At 36.7% G+C, this 19,612-nt stretch overlaps 1 protein-coding gene across 1 annotated transcript in view; it reads right to left on the bottom strand.

Moving 5' to 3' along the window:
- Positions 1–19,369, bottom strand: part of LOC150092960 (rRNA-processing protein UTP23 homolog) — a 30,062-nt gene extending 10,693 nt beyond the window's left edge. The window contains exons 1-2 of the mRNA XM_090413899.1: positions 19,081–19,369; positions 10,893–11,059 (exon numbers count right to left, since the gene is read on the bottom strand). Of these exons, the coding sequence (XP_090270025.1) occupies positions 10,893–11,059; positions 19,081–19,297 (384 nt within the window). The 5' untranslated portion in view covers positions 19,298–19,369. The remainder of the gene's footprint in view (positions 1–10,892; positions 11,060–19,080) is intronic.
- Between the last annotated feature and the right edge of the window lie 243 nt (positions 19,370–19,612).

The raw sequence follows: 19,612 nt of genomic DNA, 5'->3' as shown, positions 1-19,612 counted from the left end.
TTCACAAATGAAAGATGTACAGGAAGATACATGGTTTGATGTAAAATCAAGTGTAAACAAAGATATAGGCTATCTTCTGTGTTCATTATCTATATGGATTAGAGTATGAAAGAAAGTGACATCAAAATCAGAGATATTAAACTCAGATCTTTATGCTGATGTTATACTTCTAAATAAATCTAATCCAAGTCTTCAAGATTCTAAATTGAATAAGTGCTATAACAAAGTTAATATGAAAATTAGCAATAAAAACCAGAAACTATGAAAATAGGCTGGAATTGAAAACAGCAAACTGCATTCTCAATGGAGAATCTATACAAGTAAAACATTTCAGGTTTTAGGCACAAATAAATTTTGTGGACTCTCACCACAAATTTGTGATGAGGAACATATTTATATGGAAAAAGAAAAAAATTGGCCAAAACACAAACTAGCTACTGCACAAGATAGTGTTCAAATCTATCTTAAATGAATCTAAGAGGTTAGAAATAAAACATTTCAAAAGCTAGAAACCAGATCTGAAAGTACAAAGAAAAATCAGAGGAGCAAACAGATAGCATCAGTGCAAGTCTTGCTTAAAGTGAGGATATCTTAAAGAAAAGAGTACTTCATTAGCAATCAAGGATGTGTGTGTGCACATGCACGCACAAAGATAATCTAATATTATATCGGCCTATAGGTTAACAAAACAAGTGTTTGATGCCAGGTGGCTGTAAAATGATCCAGAAGGTAACTAATAGTTTGACTGATGCAATTAATAATACTTAGAAGTTGAGCTGGGTCAGGTTGTTTTGAATTATGGTAACAATCTATGGAGACCACTGTATTATGTTTTAATTGTGTATTTGTGTTCATCTGGTTGGTTTATCTGTTTTATGGGAAGAAAAACCCAAATTTCCAGGAGGGAAAAAATCCGGTCATCTCCATATAAAAGAGCCTAACTCACCTTCCATTGAAATGCTCTTGGGATTCAAACCCAAGTCTTTCCAACCACAGGGAAATGGTGATAATAAATAAGGTATTGAGGTAGAAGATCAGAATCCAATATTGCAAAATTTTGCAATATTGGATATCTGACAAGTAACATAATTCAGAAGATGCTGTTGATAGAAAGATAGTAATAAGGTAAAGTTGATTGTGTAGTACCATCAGACCATTCTGTACACTCAAGAATTAAATGATTATTATTATTATTACATGATACCTCCAAGGAGTCCAAAGACTTATCGAGAGAGGGCACCTACTCTACAACTCTCTATCTCCACCACTTAATCCACCAACCACAGTGAACCACCACTACCATTATGACCTACATCAATGCCATCTATTGCTCACCGCCACTAGTATTTTTTGTCTGTAAATTGCGTGTTTTAACATCCGAAGAAAATAGTAGAGAATTTAGCTACATGGCCAGGCCAATATGAGGAGAAATGACTGTGGAAGAATGACATTGTGGGATAAAAATGGGAATAGAGTGACTGATGCAGAGGACATAGTGGAGTTGTTCAATGAACACTTTATTGGAGTATGTCATCCTGGAGAAGTAAGTTTTAATACTAGAGGGATAGGGCAGGTTCAAGGTTTAGAGGTGCAAGAGGAGAGTGCGTTCCAAATACAGCAATCCCTCGATCAGTGCACCTAATGCGTTCTTTAAAACAGGCGCATTAATCGAATATAATAACCTATGGGAAAATGTATAATTCGTTCCTCAGATTTCTTTTTTGACCCTTAATTTTTTTTATAAAAGAATTAGAGTATGTCTCAGGGTCTAGTTAAAGGAAAACCATGAAGCTGAAAGACAATAAAACATATTCAGAATATAAATTTATTATTCTGCTTCTTAACAAAGAATTGACTAACATAGTTTGGTGGGCATTTTGTTTCTTTTTTTCATACAACCGACGGTATGGCCCTATTACCTCTTCTACTCTTCTGCAAATTTTACTGCTTCTCTCTTCATCAGGGTCAGCCTCTAAGCATTGCTGCTTAAAAACTTCGATTGTACGAAAAATATTTTAAAATTGTTTCTGTGAAATCTCTTTTGACTGACTAGCAGTGGTTAAATTTTCTTCATATTCTTTGGGATCTTCCTGCTGTGCATTGAAGGGAAGAAAGAAATGAAGGCAGTACGAATTGGTCACAACACGCGAAATCACATGCTTTATAGATAAAATTTCCCAACTGTTATACATGCAAAATAGTTACCACTTTAAAAACTACAATGATCATAAAAGAGAAGTTAATTTTCTGACGTGTAATAATAAACAACTCATTCCAGAAGACAGATTGATTACCCTATTATCGGAATGGATTCTCCTTTTTGTGACATGAACAGAAGTGTCGAAGGGTCTCGAATCTGTGGGCGTACTATAGCAGACGACATAAATTTGGGCAGTAAAAATTTGGAACATAGTATACACAGTGTACATAAAAGTAGTGTAGTATGCTGATTTAAAACATTTAAATGTTTTAAATCGGTAACTAAATTATTTCATTGCGGTGAGTGATTTTTTAAAATAGTTAGCCATAAAAATGTACAGATGGAAAATTTTTAAAAGCTGTAACGTTTATTTTTAAAATGCGTATAGATGCACTAATCGAATTTGGGTATCGAAAAAAAATGATGCACTAATCGAAAACGCACTAATCAGGGGGGGGGGGGGACATTAATCGAGGGATTACTGTACTGAGTATTCTGGATGTCAGTAAAGCTGTGGAACTGGATGGTATTTCATCACGGGTTTTGAGAGAATGCTCAAGAACTGACAGCTCCGATGACGTTTTTCAATGAAAGTCTGGTTACGGGAAAGATACCCAAGGAATGGAAGGAAGGTAAGATAGTGCCATTGCATAAGGGGCGGTAGCAGATTGGAAGTGTCTAATTATAGGCCAGTTTGTGTGTCATCAGTAGTTGTTAAAGTCTTGGAGAAATTAGTGAGAGACCATATACAGAATTGGGGAGATGAGGGTAATGTTATCTGTGAAAATTAACATGAATTTGTTAAGGGGGGCACTCTTGCTTTAGTAATATGATTGCGTTTTATAATAAAGTGACAAGAGCAGTTGATGAGGGAAAGGCATACACTGCCATTTTCTTGGATTTTGCAAAGGCATTTGACAGGGGTGCCACATGATAAGCTGATACTTAAGTTGCAGCACATGGGTTTAGATGTCGGGTTAGTCAACTGTATTCAGGATTGGTTGTCTGATAGGTATCAGAGAGTTATGTATGGTGGGGCAATACGAGGCAATATGAAGTTCATGTTACATGGAGTGGGGTTCCACAGGGCTCAGTACTGGGATCTGTATTGTTTAACCTTTATATCAATGACATCGTCAATGGATTGCAAGGGGATACTCAGTTGTTTGCAGATGATGTGAAGCTGGGAAAGGTTATTAGTGCAGACGTGGCAACCCTGCAAGAGGATTTGAATAAACTAGACAGATGGGCAAATGAATGGGGGGTATCGGATTAATGCAGCAAAATGTACTCTTGAAGTTTGGGATACATTGATGGGAGGCTGCATACTCGTTTGGAGGAGCTACTGGAGGAAGTAGGGCAGACAAGAGATCTGGAGGTGATGATCGATAGCAAACTGAAATTCAGGAAGCATATTGCAAAGGTGGTAAAGGTAACCTAGAGGATTACTGCAATACTAAGAAGGATGCTGATCTGCAGTGATAAAAGAATTATCATTCCATTGTATAAGACCCTGATCAGACCACACTTAGACTACTGTTCTCAAATTTAGTTGCCAGGATTTGAAGGGGATAAATTAACTGTGGAAAGGGTACAGAGGCAGATAACAAAGATAGTTTCAGGACTGTACAATGTTAATTATGAGGATCGGCTGAGGAAATGTAGACTGCAGAGTTTGGTGGATAGAAGAAGGAGAGGTGATATGATCGAGACTTTTAAACTGTTGAGAGGCAGTTACAGGGTTGACACTGGGGAGTTCTTTCACTTGGTGGAACAGCAGAAAGCAGCGATGACAAGGGGCCATCCCTAGAAGTTATGAAAGGAAGCTGTGAGCAAGAGGGTGAGGAGTGGTTTCTTTGCATTGAGGGTGGTTGAACCATGGAATGCATTGCCTGACAGAGTGGTATGACAGACTGTGTTTCCTAGTCTATCATACCACGATGATAGACTAGGAAACACAGTCTATCATCGTGAGGAATACGGAAAACCCATGGGAGGAATACGGAAAACCCATGGGAGGAATAAGGAAAACCTGTGTTCCTCCCACGATGAGGCTCTTGACTCCATGGAGGCCTGAATAATAATAATAATGTCAAATTTGGAATCTCTTTTTTGATATCCTTTAACTCAAAATTTCCTTACTGAATTTTTGTGTATTCATTATTATCTTTACTACTCTCAAATGCTAAAAACAACTCCAACTTCTGATCTCTGAAGCTTAATTTTCTGCAGCACAAATACTCCATAAGTGAAGTCATTTTCCATGGGAACATCAATGATTCACAATTCAAACTGCCTTCCCTTTTCTAATTTCAATGATCAAGCCGGAAATATATTGGCTTGATCATTGGATCAAACTAGTATTTCCAGTTAACCAACAAGAATAGCCAATATTCCTTACAATCCTGCTAATACTGCTGACCTTTTCTTAACCAGTTCATGTTCCAAATATCCTGCAGATGTCAGTTTTCCTCCTGGTAACTAAAACAATTACATTTCATCCAAGTCAACATTTAACAATACAATGATGCCAAATGTAATAGCTTCCATGACTTCTACTTTCCTTTCTGTGGTTTGATTACTGTTTCTGTTCCATGATCCAAACAATTCTCTGATCAATTACAAAAATAATTGTAATTAGAATGAAAGCCTGTCTCCCATTTCACTGAAAATACAAGCCTTGATTCTTCAACAAGTGCTAAGGCATACAATAAGTAGTTCAAGAACAAAACTCCAACTTTGCATTCAGCCAAGATGAATGCTCACACAGCTAGCATAGGCTGAATATATCAAATTCATTAATGTTATGAATGTTAAAAAAAATCCATCCATCATTTTCTATTCAAAGTAGACCTCTGCAACTGCTAACACTACATAAATCCCAAAATCACCACTTAAAATACTATGCTTACATTTAGGGTTGTGCATCAAAAACTTCCCTAAACATGCTTGATACCAACCTGAATGGACACTGACATGTTTTGGTAATTCTTTCTCACAGATATGCTCCATTTTTTCAAAACTTGTGTTTCTGCTTTATGCCTTTTCTAGAGATAATTTCATGGGTGCTGTTCTCCTAAACTATTTTTTTCTACACTATTATTTCTCCAGTTTCTTCTCCTAAGCCTGTAAAAATATACATGTATAGAGGGAAACTGGACAGGGAACATATGCAAGTAACAGACAAAAATATTATTGGTAGCCAGCAGATGGTATAGCTGATGGATAGTGACACAGTATGTAGACAGAGGTTTAAGAAGTTTGGATGATAGGTTGTGTGTGTGTGTGTGTGTGTGTTAGTATAACATTGTTATACTAACGGATTACAACCTCCAATAAGCACCTTCTCATATGTGAGGTTGATATTAAAATAATAATAATAAAAATAACCCGATGCCAAACACTCTACTTTGCTATAGCTTGAAATTTTTTCTGCTAATAACTGATTAAGTAGTTTTGCATTTTAATAGTATATCTATGTCTTTTATTTGTAAGATATATGGTTACTTTAAGACTGAAAAACACTTAAGTAATCCATCTTACAATCTGGCTTTTGTGATTGCAGTAGCCTGTTTCTTTTGTGGCTGACTGAAACAGTGCAAGAAAAAATCCTGGCTTTATCATTTTTAACGTTCATATTGTTTTTCGAGTCATGTTTTGCAAGATAGCACATTTGATATACATCCTTAAAGACCCTTTTTTTTAATAACATTAAAATAAAGCCATACTATTAGGTCCATGTTTGGACCTAATAGTATGGCAAGAACAGAGCAATAAATAACTAAATATATTTATTTGATCTTTACCAATCCCAATTTGAAAGAATATCTGTGGCAACCATCTGATAAACTGTTCATCTATTTTGTTATTAATGATGTCAACATCATAGAATTATTATATCACATATGTCTCAGTCAACATCAAACAAAAGTATATCTGTAATACGAGGTGGTACCCAAAAATAATCGGAATTATTATTATTATTTTTTTAATTTATTAAAGTTTATAATACCATATTCTAGTCTCCTTCAAAGTACTCTCCATGTGGGTCAATGCACTAGTCCCAAAATTTTTTTCAACTGCTGGAAACAGTTCCAGAACTGTTTCCAGCAGTGGAATAGTGTTTATGCCCACCCCCCAGCGACTTTTCTTTCACTTTGCCCACGTCAACAAATAGCTGCTCATTGATTCCCATGGATAATTTCTTTATCTGCAGGAATAAAAAAAAAAGTCACATGGAGAGAGATCGGGCAAGTGGGGGGGGGGGGACTACCTCATCTTGTTTTTCATCAAGAACTGTCGGAGAGACAAGGCTGGGTGAGCTGGGGCATTCGCTGTCTGTCCAAGAGGAATAAATTGGAACAATATCAATGAATAGCTAATCATTGATGCACTGATTCCCATGAATAATTTCTTTATTTGCAGGAATAAAAAAAAGTCACATGGAGAGAGATCGGGTGAATGGGGGGGGGGGGGGGGGAACTACCACTATGTTGTTTTTTTGTCAAGAACTTGGAGAGACTGTGGGCTGGGGCATTGTCTCCACTACTTCATATTTCTGGCTGTTTTCTCAAAATGTTGAGATAAAAATGTTGGTTCACCCTCTGTCCAAGAGGAACAAATTCTTGGTTTACAATTCCATTCACATCAAAAAACACATCAACATTGTTTTGATGATTGATCAAACTTGACATGCCTTCTTGAGTCTTGGTGAATTTTATGTTTCCATTGGCTTGATGCTCGTTTTATTTCTGGATCATAACCATAGCAACAAGACTTATCCCCAGTCACAACTTTTGAAAGTTCCGGTCATTAAGAACTTGACTTGCTCTTTCAAATCACGACAAATATTCACACGATTTTATTTTTTTTTTTTTTATCCTCTGTGAGCCAACCAGGAACAAATTTAGCAGACACACATTTCATTTGCAAATCTGTTAAAATTCACTGCCACAAACTCCATGACACCTAAAGTGTCCTTAAAGGCTTGCTGCAGCATAACAATAGTTTCAGTTGCATTTTTACCCAAAAGAAAAAATTCCACACACCCTCTTGTTCCTTATGGTCAGGCATCACAAAATCGGCAAACTTGCTTGTAATTATGTTGGAGGCTTAATGGATTTTTTACAACACCCAAAAAGGATTAAAACAGAATTTAATACTTCCTATATTTCGTCCTAGTCACTAGGACATCTACGGGGATTCAAAAACAACTAATGTAACATGAACACAAATATCATACAATACTAAGCCCAACCACGTGGGTGACAGTAAAGTCCTATCTAGGTGAAGCGCCTTCTAAGGGCAGTTGTAGGTGGCCTGGAATGTAAGGTGGGACCTCTGGTGATGACTCATCACTTTTGAGGAGAAAGTAAACATCCTTGCCTAACTCCTTTTCCAACTTGAAGCAAGTCAGTCAATCCAACACCTATTCTTACTGTGGCTTCTTGCTCCCTATACAAGTTGGCTATCAACCTGATAGCCAACTTGTATAGTGTATTAAGGAAAACCTATTCTTTTCATTACTTCCCACAGTTTCACATGCTCAACACAGTCAAAAGCTTTAGAGTAGTCTAAGAAACACATTACCAGAGGGAGTCTGAATTCTTTATATTTTTCTATGATCTGTCTAAGGCAAAGGATCTAATCTCTGGTGTCCTTACCTTTCCTAAAACCTGCTTGTTCCTCGGGCATCTCTGCCTCAACTATGGCCTCAATCCTATTTAGCATGATCTTCAATAAAAATTTTGCTTGCATGAGATATTAAACTAATAGTTCTATAATTCTTGCACACCTTCATATCACCTTATGTAGTGGTATGAAAACCGACTTCTTCCAGTCTCTAGGCCATGATTCTGTCTCCCATATCCTTGTAATCAATCTATGAAACACTCTCTTATAACTCCATTCCCTGTGATCTTAATTAACTCTGCTGGGATTTCATCTGCACCTGGGGCCTCATTCCTGTTAAGCTGCTTAACTGCTTTTTCAACTTCATGCCTAAGTGGAGGAGATTCCAAATCAAAATTTTCCTAGTGAGAGGGCTCAACAATTCCTCACAGTATTCTTTTCATCTGTTTTTGATTTCCAACTCTTCTGTTAGTAATGCTCCATTCCTATCTTTGATGACATTCAATTTAGGATTAAACTTGTGCTTTAAGTCATGAACTAAATAAAACATCCTTTTATAATTGTGCCTCCTCATCTGGAAATCTATTTCTTCACATTTATTAGTATAGAACTTTTCCTTGTCCTGCTTGATGGCTCTTCTGACTTCTCTATGTAATCTCTTGTATTCTTCAGTTCCTGTGTCTCTTTTTTTTTCAACCGCCTTGTTTTGATTAGTTCCCTTGACTCCTTCCCAAAGCATTTCTGGTGAGACATTCTCCTCGTTGGTCTCCAAAAAATCATCCAATCGAGTTGATGTTTCTTCTGTGAATCCACTAGGAATTATTCTAACATCCAATCCAGTGGGATGTGCCTGACTTGGAAGTTTTCAGTCTTAGTCTTACTTTGGCTCTTATTAGCTGATGGTCTGTACCACAATTTGCTCCAGGACAAGTATGCACATCAGAGATGCTTGTCTTCCACAGTTGGAGAGCAAGGATGTAATCAATCTGGTACCTTCGACCTATCAATGTTAGATGTTCAAGTATAGGTCTGTCGTGGATGTTTCTGGAAGCAGGTATTGGTAATAACTAATCTGTTAGCATGGGCAAATTCTAACAGTCTTTCACCACGGGTGTTACATTCACCCAGACCAAACATGCCACACTCTCGCCTGACTCTCATACTCTTTCTCACTTTTGCATTTAAGTCCCCTAAGATGTAAAGTATGTCTCTCCTTGGTAGGCAGTCCAAAACAGTTTTTAAGTTTTCATAGAATTACTCATGCTCTTCTTCAGACCTATTCGTGTGAAGTGCATAAACTACCACAATTGGTACATTGGTAGGCTGAGTCTTAAGTCTAATAGAAAGTATCCTTTCATTAATGGGGTTATAACCAAGAAGGCTTCGTGCCTAAGCTGTCTTCAGATCACAGCTATCCCATGTTGTTTTGAATCACCACCTGAGTAAATAACTAGCTTACCATCCTGTCTTTTGAAGTGACCTTCTCCATTCCATCTGGTCTCTGTAATTCCCAGGATGTCAATTTTATACCTATCCATCTCTTTACAGACAATCTCAAGAGTATCCATCTGTAGACCCCAAACATTCCATGTCATCATCTTCATCAAATTCCTGCCATGTACCCTTCAAGGGGTGTACAGGATATGATAGTACTACATGAAAAATTTACATCATTACTAACTTCCTATCTACAATTTTCCTTCAAATCAGTCTGTCACTTGTCAAGACTCCAACATTATCAGATCTTATATTTCTATCGTCTAAGGCACTTTGTACTGTATCAATCCACCTATATCTTGGTCTTCCTCTGGGTTGTTTTTCTGCCAACTTGGCAGAGAACACTTGTTTTGCTAATCTTTCCTTGCCCATTCTGTTTAAGTGACCATACCACCTGAGATTAGCTCTGCTAACGCATTCCTGACAATGTCAAGTTCTTTCCTAATATTCTCGTTTTTAATATATTGCCATTGATGCCATCTGATCACGCCTCTAATCTTTCTCAGGACTCTCATATCTGCGGTCTCTAGTCTTTGGTCAAGTGTTTTACTTCTGACCCAGCTCTTAGATCCATAAGTTAAAACTGGTTTGAACACTGTCTTGTATACAGCTAATTTAGTGTTCCGACTAATTTCGCTCTTATTCCATATGAATTTATTCAATTGACTTCCTACCATACCAGCTTTGTTGATGCTGTTGTCTATTTCCATATTTAATTTACCATCTTCACTAAAAATCGTGCCTAAGTAGCTGAAATGTTTTACTTGTTCCACAGGTTCTCCATTCATAACACAGTTGACATTTTCACTGATTCTGCCTATTTTCATTCTCTTTGTCTCTTTATTGCTGACCTTCATACCATATCTATCACAACAGTTATTCAATTTAGTCAGAGAATCTTGCAGACTTGTAGCGGATTTATTTAGAAGTATAACATCGTCTGCATAAAGCAAACAGCTGACATTAACATCTCCAATTTTGATATCATGTTTAATACCACTTTCCTTCATAATGTGATCCATATAGATAATGAATAACAGAGGGGATAATGTACATCCTTGTCTCACACCAGATTTAACATTCGATGTGCCTATGTAAATTCCCTTCTAAGATTAATCTTATTCCTTCTGTGTTGCTCATTCACAGTATCACTGGCTTCTGATGTAGACTGTAATATACTTCTCGCACAGGATCCTCTGCTTAAGCCCTGAACACAGCTCTGATTATTCTTTGTGACAGCCGATGCAGCATGAGATGTGTTATAAGGCACAACCATATTAGCATTTTGGAGTGTCACTGCAAGAAGAAATGGTAGGGTTGCAGAGGCCCATTCCAAATAAGATGAAATAGCAAAATAGGAAAGATTCACCCCTAGCCCTCGAATACTCTAATAGCATTGGGGGAAGGAGCAAGAAGAAAAGAAAAAAGGGGAGGGACCAGTCTACAGATGTACATTACATGATGCCTAGCAGCAGCATCCTTAACTACAAAATGCACATGAGCCAAGTTCAGATTCCGGTTATTTTTGGGTACCCCTCATATATATAAAAAATTTCACACTTACTTTGTCACTCAATTCTGGGTCTTGTGTTGCTATGAAGTAATGACAGTCATTGCCATTTTTTAACATAGAAAGCAGACATTCAGTTGCAGATAATGGATTTTTCTCATGTCCACATTCTCTCACCGGAAACTGTTTTAGAACTGACATTGCACCATATAGTCCAGAGCCTATAAATTAACATATACAGGTTCAGCAGATGAGTTACTTATTCTAAATCAAAATAATACATTACCAATAGCAAAAATAGTAATTTTTCAATTACCTGTTAATTTGTTTATGGTTAATTTTTCATCATTATATATATATATATAAAACACCAAATTTCAAGCCCTGTAGCCTCCATATAAGACAAACTAATTCACATTTGATTAAGAGACTCTTATAATGGTCTCTCCCATCACACAGGATTCAAACCAAGGTCTTTCGGACAAATTTTGATTTTGACAATCTTCAAAAAATGCTCTACAGAAGCAGTCCATAATACTGAGATTATCATCTCCGTATTATGGACTGCTATAATATGATGTTAATTTTTCATCATTATATATATATATATATATATATATATAAAACACCAAATTTCAAGCCCTGTAGCCTCCATATAAGACAAACTAATTCACATTTGATTAAGAGACTCTTATAATGGTCTCTCCCATCACACAGGATTCAAACCAAGGTCTTTCGGACAAATTTTGATTTTGACAATCTTCAAAAAATGCTCTACAGAAGCAGTCCATAATACTGAGATTATCATCTCCGTATTATGGACTGCTATAATATGATGTAAAAGGCTAGTATATCATGCCTATTGATGTCTGTAGAGCGTGCTCTGGCTGGTTCACCTATTGTCGGGTGAAAAAACTGCCATCTCTGTGAGGCCTGCTAACTTACTTTCACTTGAAATGACTTCATAAAGATTCTTTACATCCTAGATGGGTTTTAAACCCATAAGTCATTCCAACCAAAGAGCAAATGTTGTCCTTGCAAATACACTACAGAGGTATACTACTAATTAATGAGCAATGGGAAACTAATTATGCACAAATTTTCTTTTCTATATAAATCTTAAAAGAATAACATTAAAAAGTACTGAATCTTTACATTATGAAAGGATACTGAGACAAGTAACATATTTCTTTTGTATACATTGTGCCTGATTGTTACAGAATAATAAACTATGTGGTTTATAATAATAATAAATAATAACAATAAACCATGGCCTCGCCTACTCCCTATAAGGAAATAAAAGGCGTTAGCTGATAAACCACGTGTACTTCAACTGGTGACAATCTAATCTACAGTCAAAATCATTATTTTTAATAATAATCAAAATCATAAATAATAATAAATACAGTAATAATAAGTGATTCTGATTAAATACTAGGACAGCTCCCCCACCCATTTTACACTAAAACGATAACATATTCCTATCATCACATCACCTATAGCAGCAGTGCTTCCCAAACTTATGGATGTCAAGACCCTCTTTGGAAAAATTAAATATTTAAATATTTAATTTTTTTTATATTTTAAATAAATATAAAAAAAAATAAAAAATTTTGTGATCTTTATTTGTGTTTCTTACAGTGGCGGCCCATGAAGTTTTAAACAGGAGTGCTGCCTATACAAAATAATTTTAAAAAAATCCTTTTCTTCCTAATCAGTAACCAGTTTATTATTCTAGTAGCAAGGCTTATACGTTGGTCATACATAACTGGTAATTAGCTTATGGAATTAACAACGCATATAAAGTATATTAATTAAAGGCAATTTTAATGAATAACTTCTATATTTCGACAACATCACGTTGCCATCTTCAGGAACATAAAGATATGGTATGTGCATGCAGGCACTAACAAAAGCAAATGAGGAAGAAAGCAAGAAACTAATATTGTTCCTAAAGTCCTAATGGTGCCCTCTGGTGGGCTAATTTGGTGGTCTTGGCTGTTGGGCTGAAGTTCTCATAATGTAAGTCTCCCAAATTTGGGGTAGTTTCATGCACCCAAATTTGTTGAGGTTTGGAACGTTTTTTAGAGCTGCTGATGATTCCTTGAATAATCTTTCGTACTTAAACTTGCTGCGGTGTATTGTTTCAGTTTTCTTCCAACGAATTCTATGGTGGGTATCTAAGGCATAGTCTGCCAGCCCAGAGCGGCTGTACTGGTGAAACCGGATGTAGTCTTTGTGTTCTGAAATCCTGATATTTGCTATTTTGCATGTTTGGCCAAAGTAGGACAATTTACAGCTGCAAGGGACCTGGAATACACCAGGTAGGTCTAGGGGAAGTGGTTGGTCTTTGGTAGAGTGGATAAGGGATGCCAACTTTTTATATGGGCTGTAACAAGAAGTAAGGTCATATTTTTTGAGGATATTGGTTATTTTCTCAGAGGTGCCCTGGATGTAGGGGATGGTGATAGATTTGTTGTAATCTTTATTGTGGAGGGGGGGGGGTTGTGGTTTACTGGTTTTAGTATTTTTTGGATTTTTTGGGGGTTATAGCCGTTGGCTAAGTGTGGAGGATGTGGTTTAGTTTAGTGGTTAGTCTTGTCATCTGAGCAGATTAATTTTTCCCTGTTATATAGTGTTTTTATGACCCCATATTGTTGTGAGGGTGGGGGGATTGCTGGTGAATGTATCTGCCAGTATGGGTGGGTTTTCTGTAAACAGAGAAAACCAATGATCCATCAAGCTGGCAAGTGATTAAAATGTCTAGGAAGGGGAGGATGTTGTTTTCCTCTTTTTCTAAGGTGAACTGGACTCTGGGGTGTTGGTTGTTTAAGTATGTTAGGAAGGAGTGGAGTGTGTCTGAGCCATGTCGCCAAATAGCAAACGCATCATCCACGTAACGAAGCCAAATAGTGGGTTTTTGTGGGGTGGAGTTTAAGGCTTTTTCTTCAAAGGTCTCCATAATGAAATTGGCCAAGGGTGGGGAAAGTGGTGAACCCATGGATGTCCCCTCTATCTGTTTGTAGAATTGATGCCAGTTTATTAATAAATAAATCTACAGATTTATTTATTAATAAATTGGTTACTAATTAGGAAAAAAAGATTTTTTTTAAATTATTTTGTATAGGCAGCACCCCCACTTAAAACTTCATGGGCCGCCACTGGTTTCTTATCAATACCTTTGAAATTAAACTTATATGAATAAGCATATATTTACTAATATTCATCAATAGCCGAAATAAGCAGAAGCAAAATTTATGAACCAACACCAATGTGTGATTTTTTCCATGAAAATATAAAAAAGAACAAAAAAGAAATAATAAAAATTAAATATGTTTCTTTTAAGATTAACAAAAAATCTACTTAGTCTTAAAAACATTTTAAATTTGTTTTCATTATTTCATGCCCCCCCCCCCTCCCTCAACAAAACTTACGGCCACCAAGGGGACCATGGCCCACAGTTTGAGAAGCGCTGACCTACAGTATACTGCTATAGACCATGTGATACCTTACCCCAGTCCTGAAGATATTTTCAGGTGCAAACTTTGTTTGCTCACACTTGGATAAAGGATTAAACTAAATTTATTATAGTCTAATCAAGTGAAAAAGAAACTTTCAATAGCTAAGTAGTTAATAAATCTGCTCTACAATCAACAGACTATGAATGCATTGTGACATCTTTAGGTGAAAGATCAATTTCCCTGTCTCAGTGTGAGACTACCAACCAGCTAATAAGCTGTTTGTGGCTTAAAAAAGTTTCATGTCCAGTCTCTAGAGGGTTTTCGGCTTAGCCCAACTATTTTACTAATATTAGTGTACTACAGACTATCTGCATTTCATGAGATTCAAAGAGAGAATATATGAACTTCAAAAAAAGATGCTATAATAAAATAGAATAACACATTAATGGCCTATTTATTCATAGCACTGGCAAGAGACTGCATCACTAAAACTGTGTAGGAAACATTTTCATTCAACAGATATGTAGCTAAGATATCCACAACAAACACACCAAATGGACCAAAGGTGGCATAAATGGGACAGTATAGTATGAATGTAGAGACAATCGATCAAGAGTTCAGTGACCATGGTAGGGGGAGAATAGTAGTAGTAAGGAATTAGCTATTTTAGCCATAAATACTGTTACAACTTGAACAGTGCATAAATCTTTAATCTATCAGTAAATCATTTATAGCTTTCAGCAAAAACCACAATCTCAATGTCTGAAATGCCCTGTTTTGCCTTCACACATACACCCAAAGTCTGTGTAGCCACATATTGATGGTAGCATGCACAATTCAACATCCAACAAAAATGCTGCCACTGCTCACTCCAAATCCACTGTCATTTCTTGCAGGCTACTCTCTCATGCTATGACCACAAGCTGAAGTCCAACGGATTCAGATCGGAACTTCCAGATGGCCAGTCAAATAGTGTGGTTGGGAACATTCACCTCCAACCACTGTTGTGTGGTCCTCGTCTTGTGTGCAGGGACTGAGTTCTGCTGGATCCACTGCCTACTGTGAAACAAGGTATTGTTCAAGAGCCATAACACAGGTTCCAGCACGGTGTCTTGATACACTTTGGCAAGAGTACTGATCCCTTTTTTTCAGAGATGCAACTTGGATATCCCCAATATGTTTTGTTACTTTTTTTTCCATTTGTTTTTCTTAGCTATATTTATCATATCATGAATGAACTTTACATTAATTTGATTTTGTTAAATTACACAAATGAATGCATGGGCATTTATTTGTGTAATAAAACTAGCCATATGAAACAGCAGCCTCTAATTTTTTTAGAGTAATACCTGGCCAAAACTAACATCCTCTCTACATCCCCCCCACCAAACCATCACTGATGCTAGATGATGACCTCTTTGAATCCTGTGTGCTATGGCATGTGCTCTGCAACCATCCGGGGCATCTACCCGATCATTTTGGCAGTTAAAATACTTCAATGGTGAAAATCTTCTCATCTGTGAAGAGGATATGTCTGTTGTTCATGTACTATCAGAGAAGTGCCTTTGATTTTATCACCTTCTGCTGCATAAGTTGTGGTGTTAGGAAGTGTCCAGTAGAATGACAATAGACTCTCACCCCCCCAGGTCATCAGTTAGTACATGTGACATTGTTCTCTGTGACACATTTATCTCTCACAACATCACTTTCTGTTATCCCACAGCGTTAAAGTGGAGGCGTACTTTCACAGCTCTCTCAAGCTGTTGCATCCTAACAAAGCATGGTCAACCTGTTCTTTGGTGGTCAGATACATGTTCTGTATCATTATAATAGTAACAGTCGGATACACAACATCCTACTAATCATGAGTGTTTTTAGCATGTTGAACATAACAGATTGCTTCATTCTGACCTTGTGAAGTGCTATTACAGCTAAATGGTTCTCATAATCTCCTCACTGCATGTTAAATAGTACAGATAGACATCTCCCTTTCTCTATTTCTCTTCTTCCTCTTGCCTTATCTCATCTATATGGGGGTTGGCCTTTTTACATGATGCGACATTCTACTCGCAATCCCACCCAACTTGTTGCAAAGCCTGACGTTGGGGGTGAGGGTATTTTATGTCTGTAGAAATGTGTTCACAGGGGGTTGATTTGCCTGTTCTGAGGGACAAAAAAAACCCCCAAGTTTCTGGGAGGGGGAACCCTCCAACTTCGTAAGAGACTGGCTAACTCACCTAACTTGAAAAAGACCAGATAAAGGTTCCTCATGTCAGTGGGAATTGAACCCAGGTCTTTCCAACCTAAAGGCTTCGTCTATACCGACTGACCTACAGAAGCTCTTCTCTCTCTCTCTACTGATAAATGCAAATATTGGCTGCACACAGTGCCACTAATGAAACTGGGCTTGCACAATTCTGTGGACAGCACAGGTGTGTGTGTGCAGAAGTCGTAACAGTATTTATAGCAAGAATGCGTATATAAAGAGCAGCAGTTTTTGTCTTCTGTGAAACAGATGCAAATAAACCAAATAACCAAGGTAATCCCACATTTCAGACTATAGTGATATAAAAAAACATGAACAATTCAGAGAACATTTGAAGTCCATATTATAAACTTCAACATTAGTTGAAACTAATCACAGTAACCTCTCTTCCAATAAAGTGTGGGTGGGTGGGTGGGTGCCTGGGAAAACCGTTTAACTTATGCCAAAGTACATTATCCCAACTTTCAAGTTTGGTGGTGGTAGATGTGTAATGGTCTGCAGCTGTTTCTGCTGGTATGGACTTTATTCTCTGGTTGTAATGCCTAAAAGATGAGTGCCAACAGATATGCATTGTTCGGATAATGCAATACTTCCTACATTGCGGCAGAAGAGACCATCATACTTGTGATACAGTTTAACCAGAATGCATTGTCCTAATCTTCACAAAACTTAACAGAACACACAGAATGCTAGGAGCAGGCCAAGCAAGCACATCCAACAACAGCAGAATAATTGGGTGCAGTGAAATCAGAATGATCCAAAGTATCTATTATCACCAATTAAAGCAGTGTGGCCAGAAGGGTGAAAAGTACATCTTGTTTAAAGCAGTCACACACACACACAATCAAAATAGGCACAAGTTAGATTTGGTTAAATACTTATTCTGATACTTACTTCAGTGTAGCATACACAGAAGTTCAAAAAGCCATTTCATTCTAATAAATATTTGAACTACTCTATTAACATGAACAGATAATGCTTTATCTTTTGACAAAGCTACACATGGATACAAATTTCAGGTAACTACGACAATCTCACCCATGGAAGGTTATAAACCTACAGAACCATGGATGGGAAAAGGGAGGCTTCCTGGTCAGCTAGTGAATAGCCTTGCTTCTATTATTCTCTAGGTATACTTCAGGCGCTTTCTCTCTCTCTAAAGGCAGCCCACAATGGTATGTGCCAGTACCATCCAACGTGTATAATTTACAATGGAGATGATTTCCTATTCATTTGGCAATCACATGTGTATTCCGCTTCCAAATTAAATTTATGTTAACCACGCTACCGGCCAAGACGTCTATAGACGTTCACGTTATCATGGATGCGAAGTGCTTATTAAAATTGTAATACCATTGTTATAACAATGAAATATATGATGGATACGAAGCATATGCGGATGCGTATTTGATCCATAACGGCCGGTAAGGTGGTTAAACAACCATGCAAGGGTAAACTTCCCAAAATCTTCCAGATCCACTTCATAAATATACATACTGTATAGTTCCAACATCAACAAACTCAGTGAATCTATTTTCTTAACAGAAACTTAACTTTCAGCTTCTTCAAGCAATACTCATTTCTACCTTCCAATTACAGTAATTAGACTGTAAATTAAATTAAAATATTACAGGTTTAATCCATAAATATGCAACTATATATGTAGGGGAATCCAACTTAAGCATGTGTGCTAATGTTTTTGGTTCCAATTGTTGTTTGATAATTGTACTGATGATATCTTATGATATGTACACAAAATATTTACATATTAAAAAGTTATTTACTGTGGCATACATGTTATTTTATAGTTATGAATACTCCAAGGGTTTCACTATACTTTTTGTCTTACAGATGACATTTGTTCTAATAGTAAATCAAGTCCAATTTTGATCACATCCTTTTTTTTTTTCATCTTTTCTGAATAAAATCATCTCATTGTAGCAAATTTGCTATCTTTATTAGTCTCCTAATGTCACATCGGAAACTTTGATTTCCATTCTTTGAATGTTGATTTTTCCAGCTGACAACAATGAAGCAAGCAATAACCCATACTTCATTCATGCATCGAGAAGTAAAAAACGTGCATTTCACACTAATAAACGTCTTCACTAAATTAAGAGGATGTTAGTTTTGGCCAAGTATTCTAAAAAGCGGAGGCTGCGGTTTCACGTATATTCCTTTCCTCTAGCCTGTTTTAAGGCTTGAAAAACTGCCGCATCCATATGAGATGAAGTGTGTCGTCGCAATTGCAATCTGTGCTCATGTGTAATTTAACAGAATCAAATTAGTGTAAAGTTAATTCATGATATGATAAATATAGTTAAGAAAAACAAACGGGAGAAAAAAAGTGGCAAATAGGTTCTTACTTAGGTCCTTCCCTTCAATGGTGGGGAAGAGGAACCCAACATACTGCAGTCATTCCACGGGATCATGCTCAATGAAGAAAATATATTATTCTTATTATGCAGATATGTTAACGCGTGAATAACATTTATTACAGTAATTTATTTCTTACCGAGTTTCTCAATTTCTATTATGACACAAGCAGTGGTCATCAGCTTCACTTCGCCATCCAAGTACTTAGGCACCTGCTCTCGTATGTTTACTTTAAACTGTAGAGCTGAGTAACAAAACGTACCATCAACGAGAATTTGATATGGTAGACGAAACCCAAAGTTGATTTTATAAAATGATAAATAACGATTTACACGCTTATGTCTAGTAATTTTCATTATGGAAAATACATATACAGTACTCTAAATGTTAACACAAACTCTTCCCATAAAACACATTCTAATGATGGCGCTTCTAGAGTACTTGGCCAAAACTAACATCCTCTTACGATTTTAGTTATATTAAACTAAAGTTTTTATTCAAACACGGTAGTTGTCTCCATAATTTTCAAAAATGCATTCGGATCACCGTGTAAGCTTAAAAGAAAGGATTAACATCCTCTTAATTTATAACTGCATATTTTTAATGCATGGTTCATAACTGCAGCTTTTCCTTTGATGGATCTCCCTTAATTTGTAATCATGTTTTAGAAA

The sequence above is a fragment of the Typopeltis vanoorti genome, chromosome 24 (genome assembly GCF_054136105.1).
Source record: "Typopeltis vanoorti isolate ZY-2024b chromosome 24, IOZ_Tvanoo_1.0, whole genome shotgun sequence".
In the NCBI taxonomy this organism is placed as follows: Eukaryota; Metazoa; Arthropoda; class Arachnida; order Uropygi; family Thelyphonidae; genus Typopeltis; species Typopeltis vanoorti.
The sequence above is the reverse complement of the archived record's forward strand: the minus strand, read 5'-3'. Positions and strand labels throughout refer to the sequence as shown.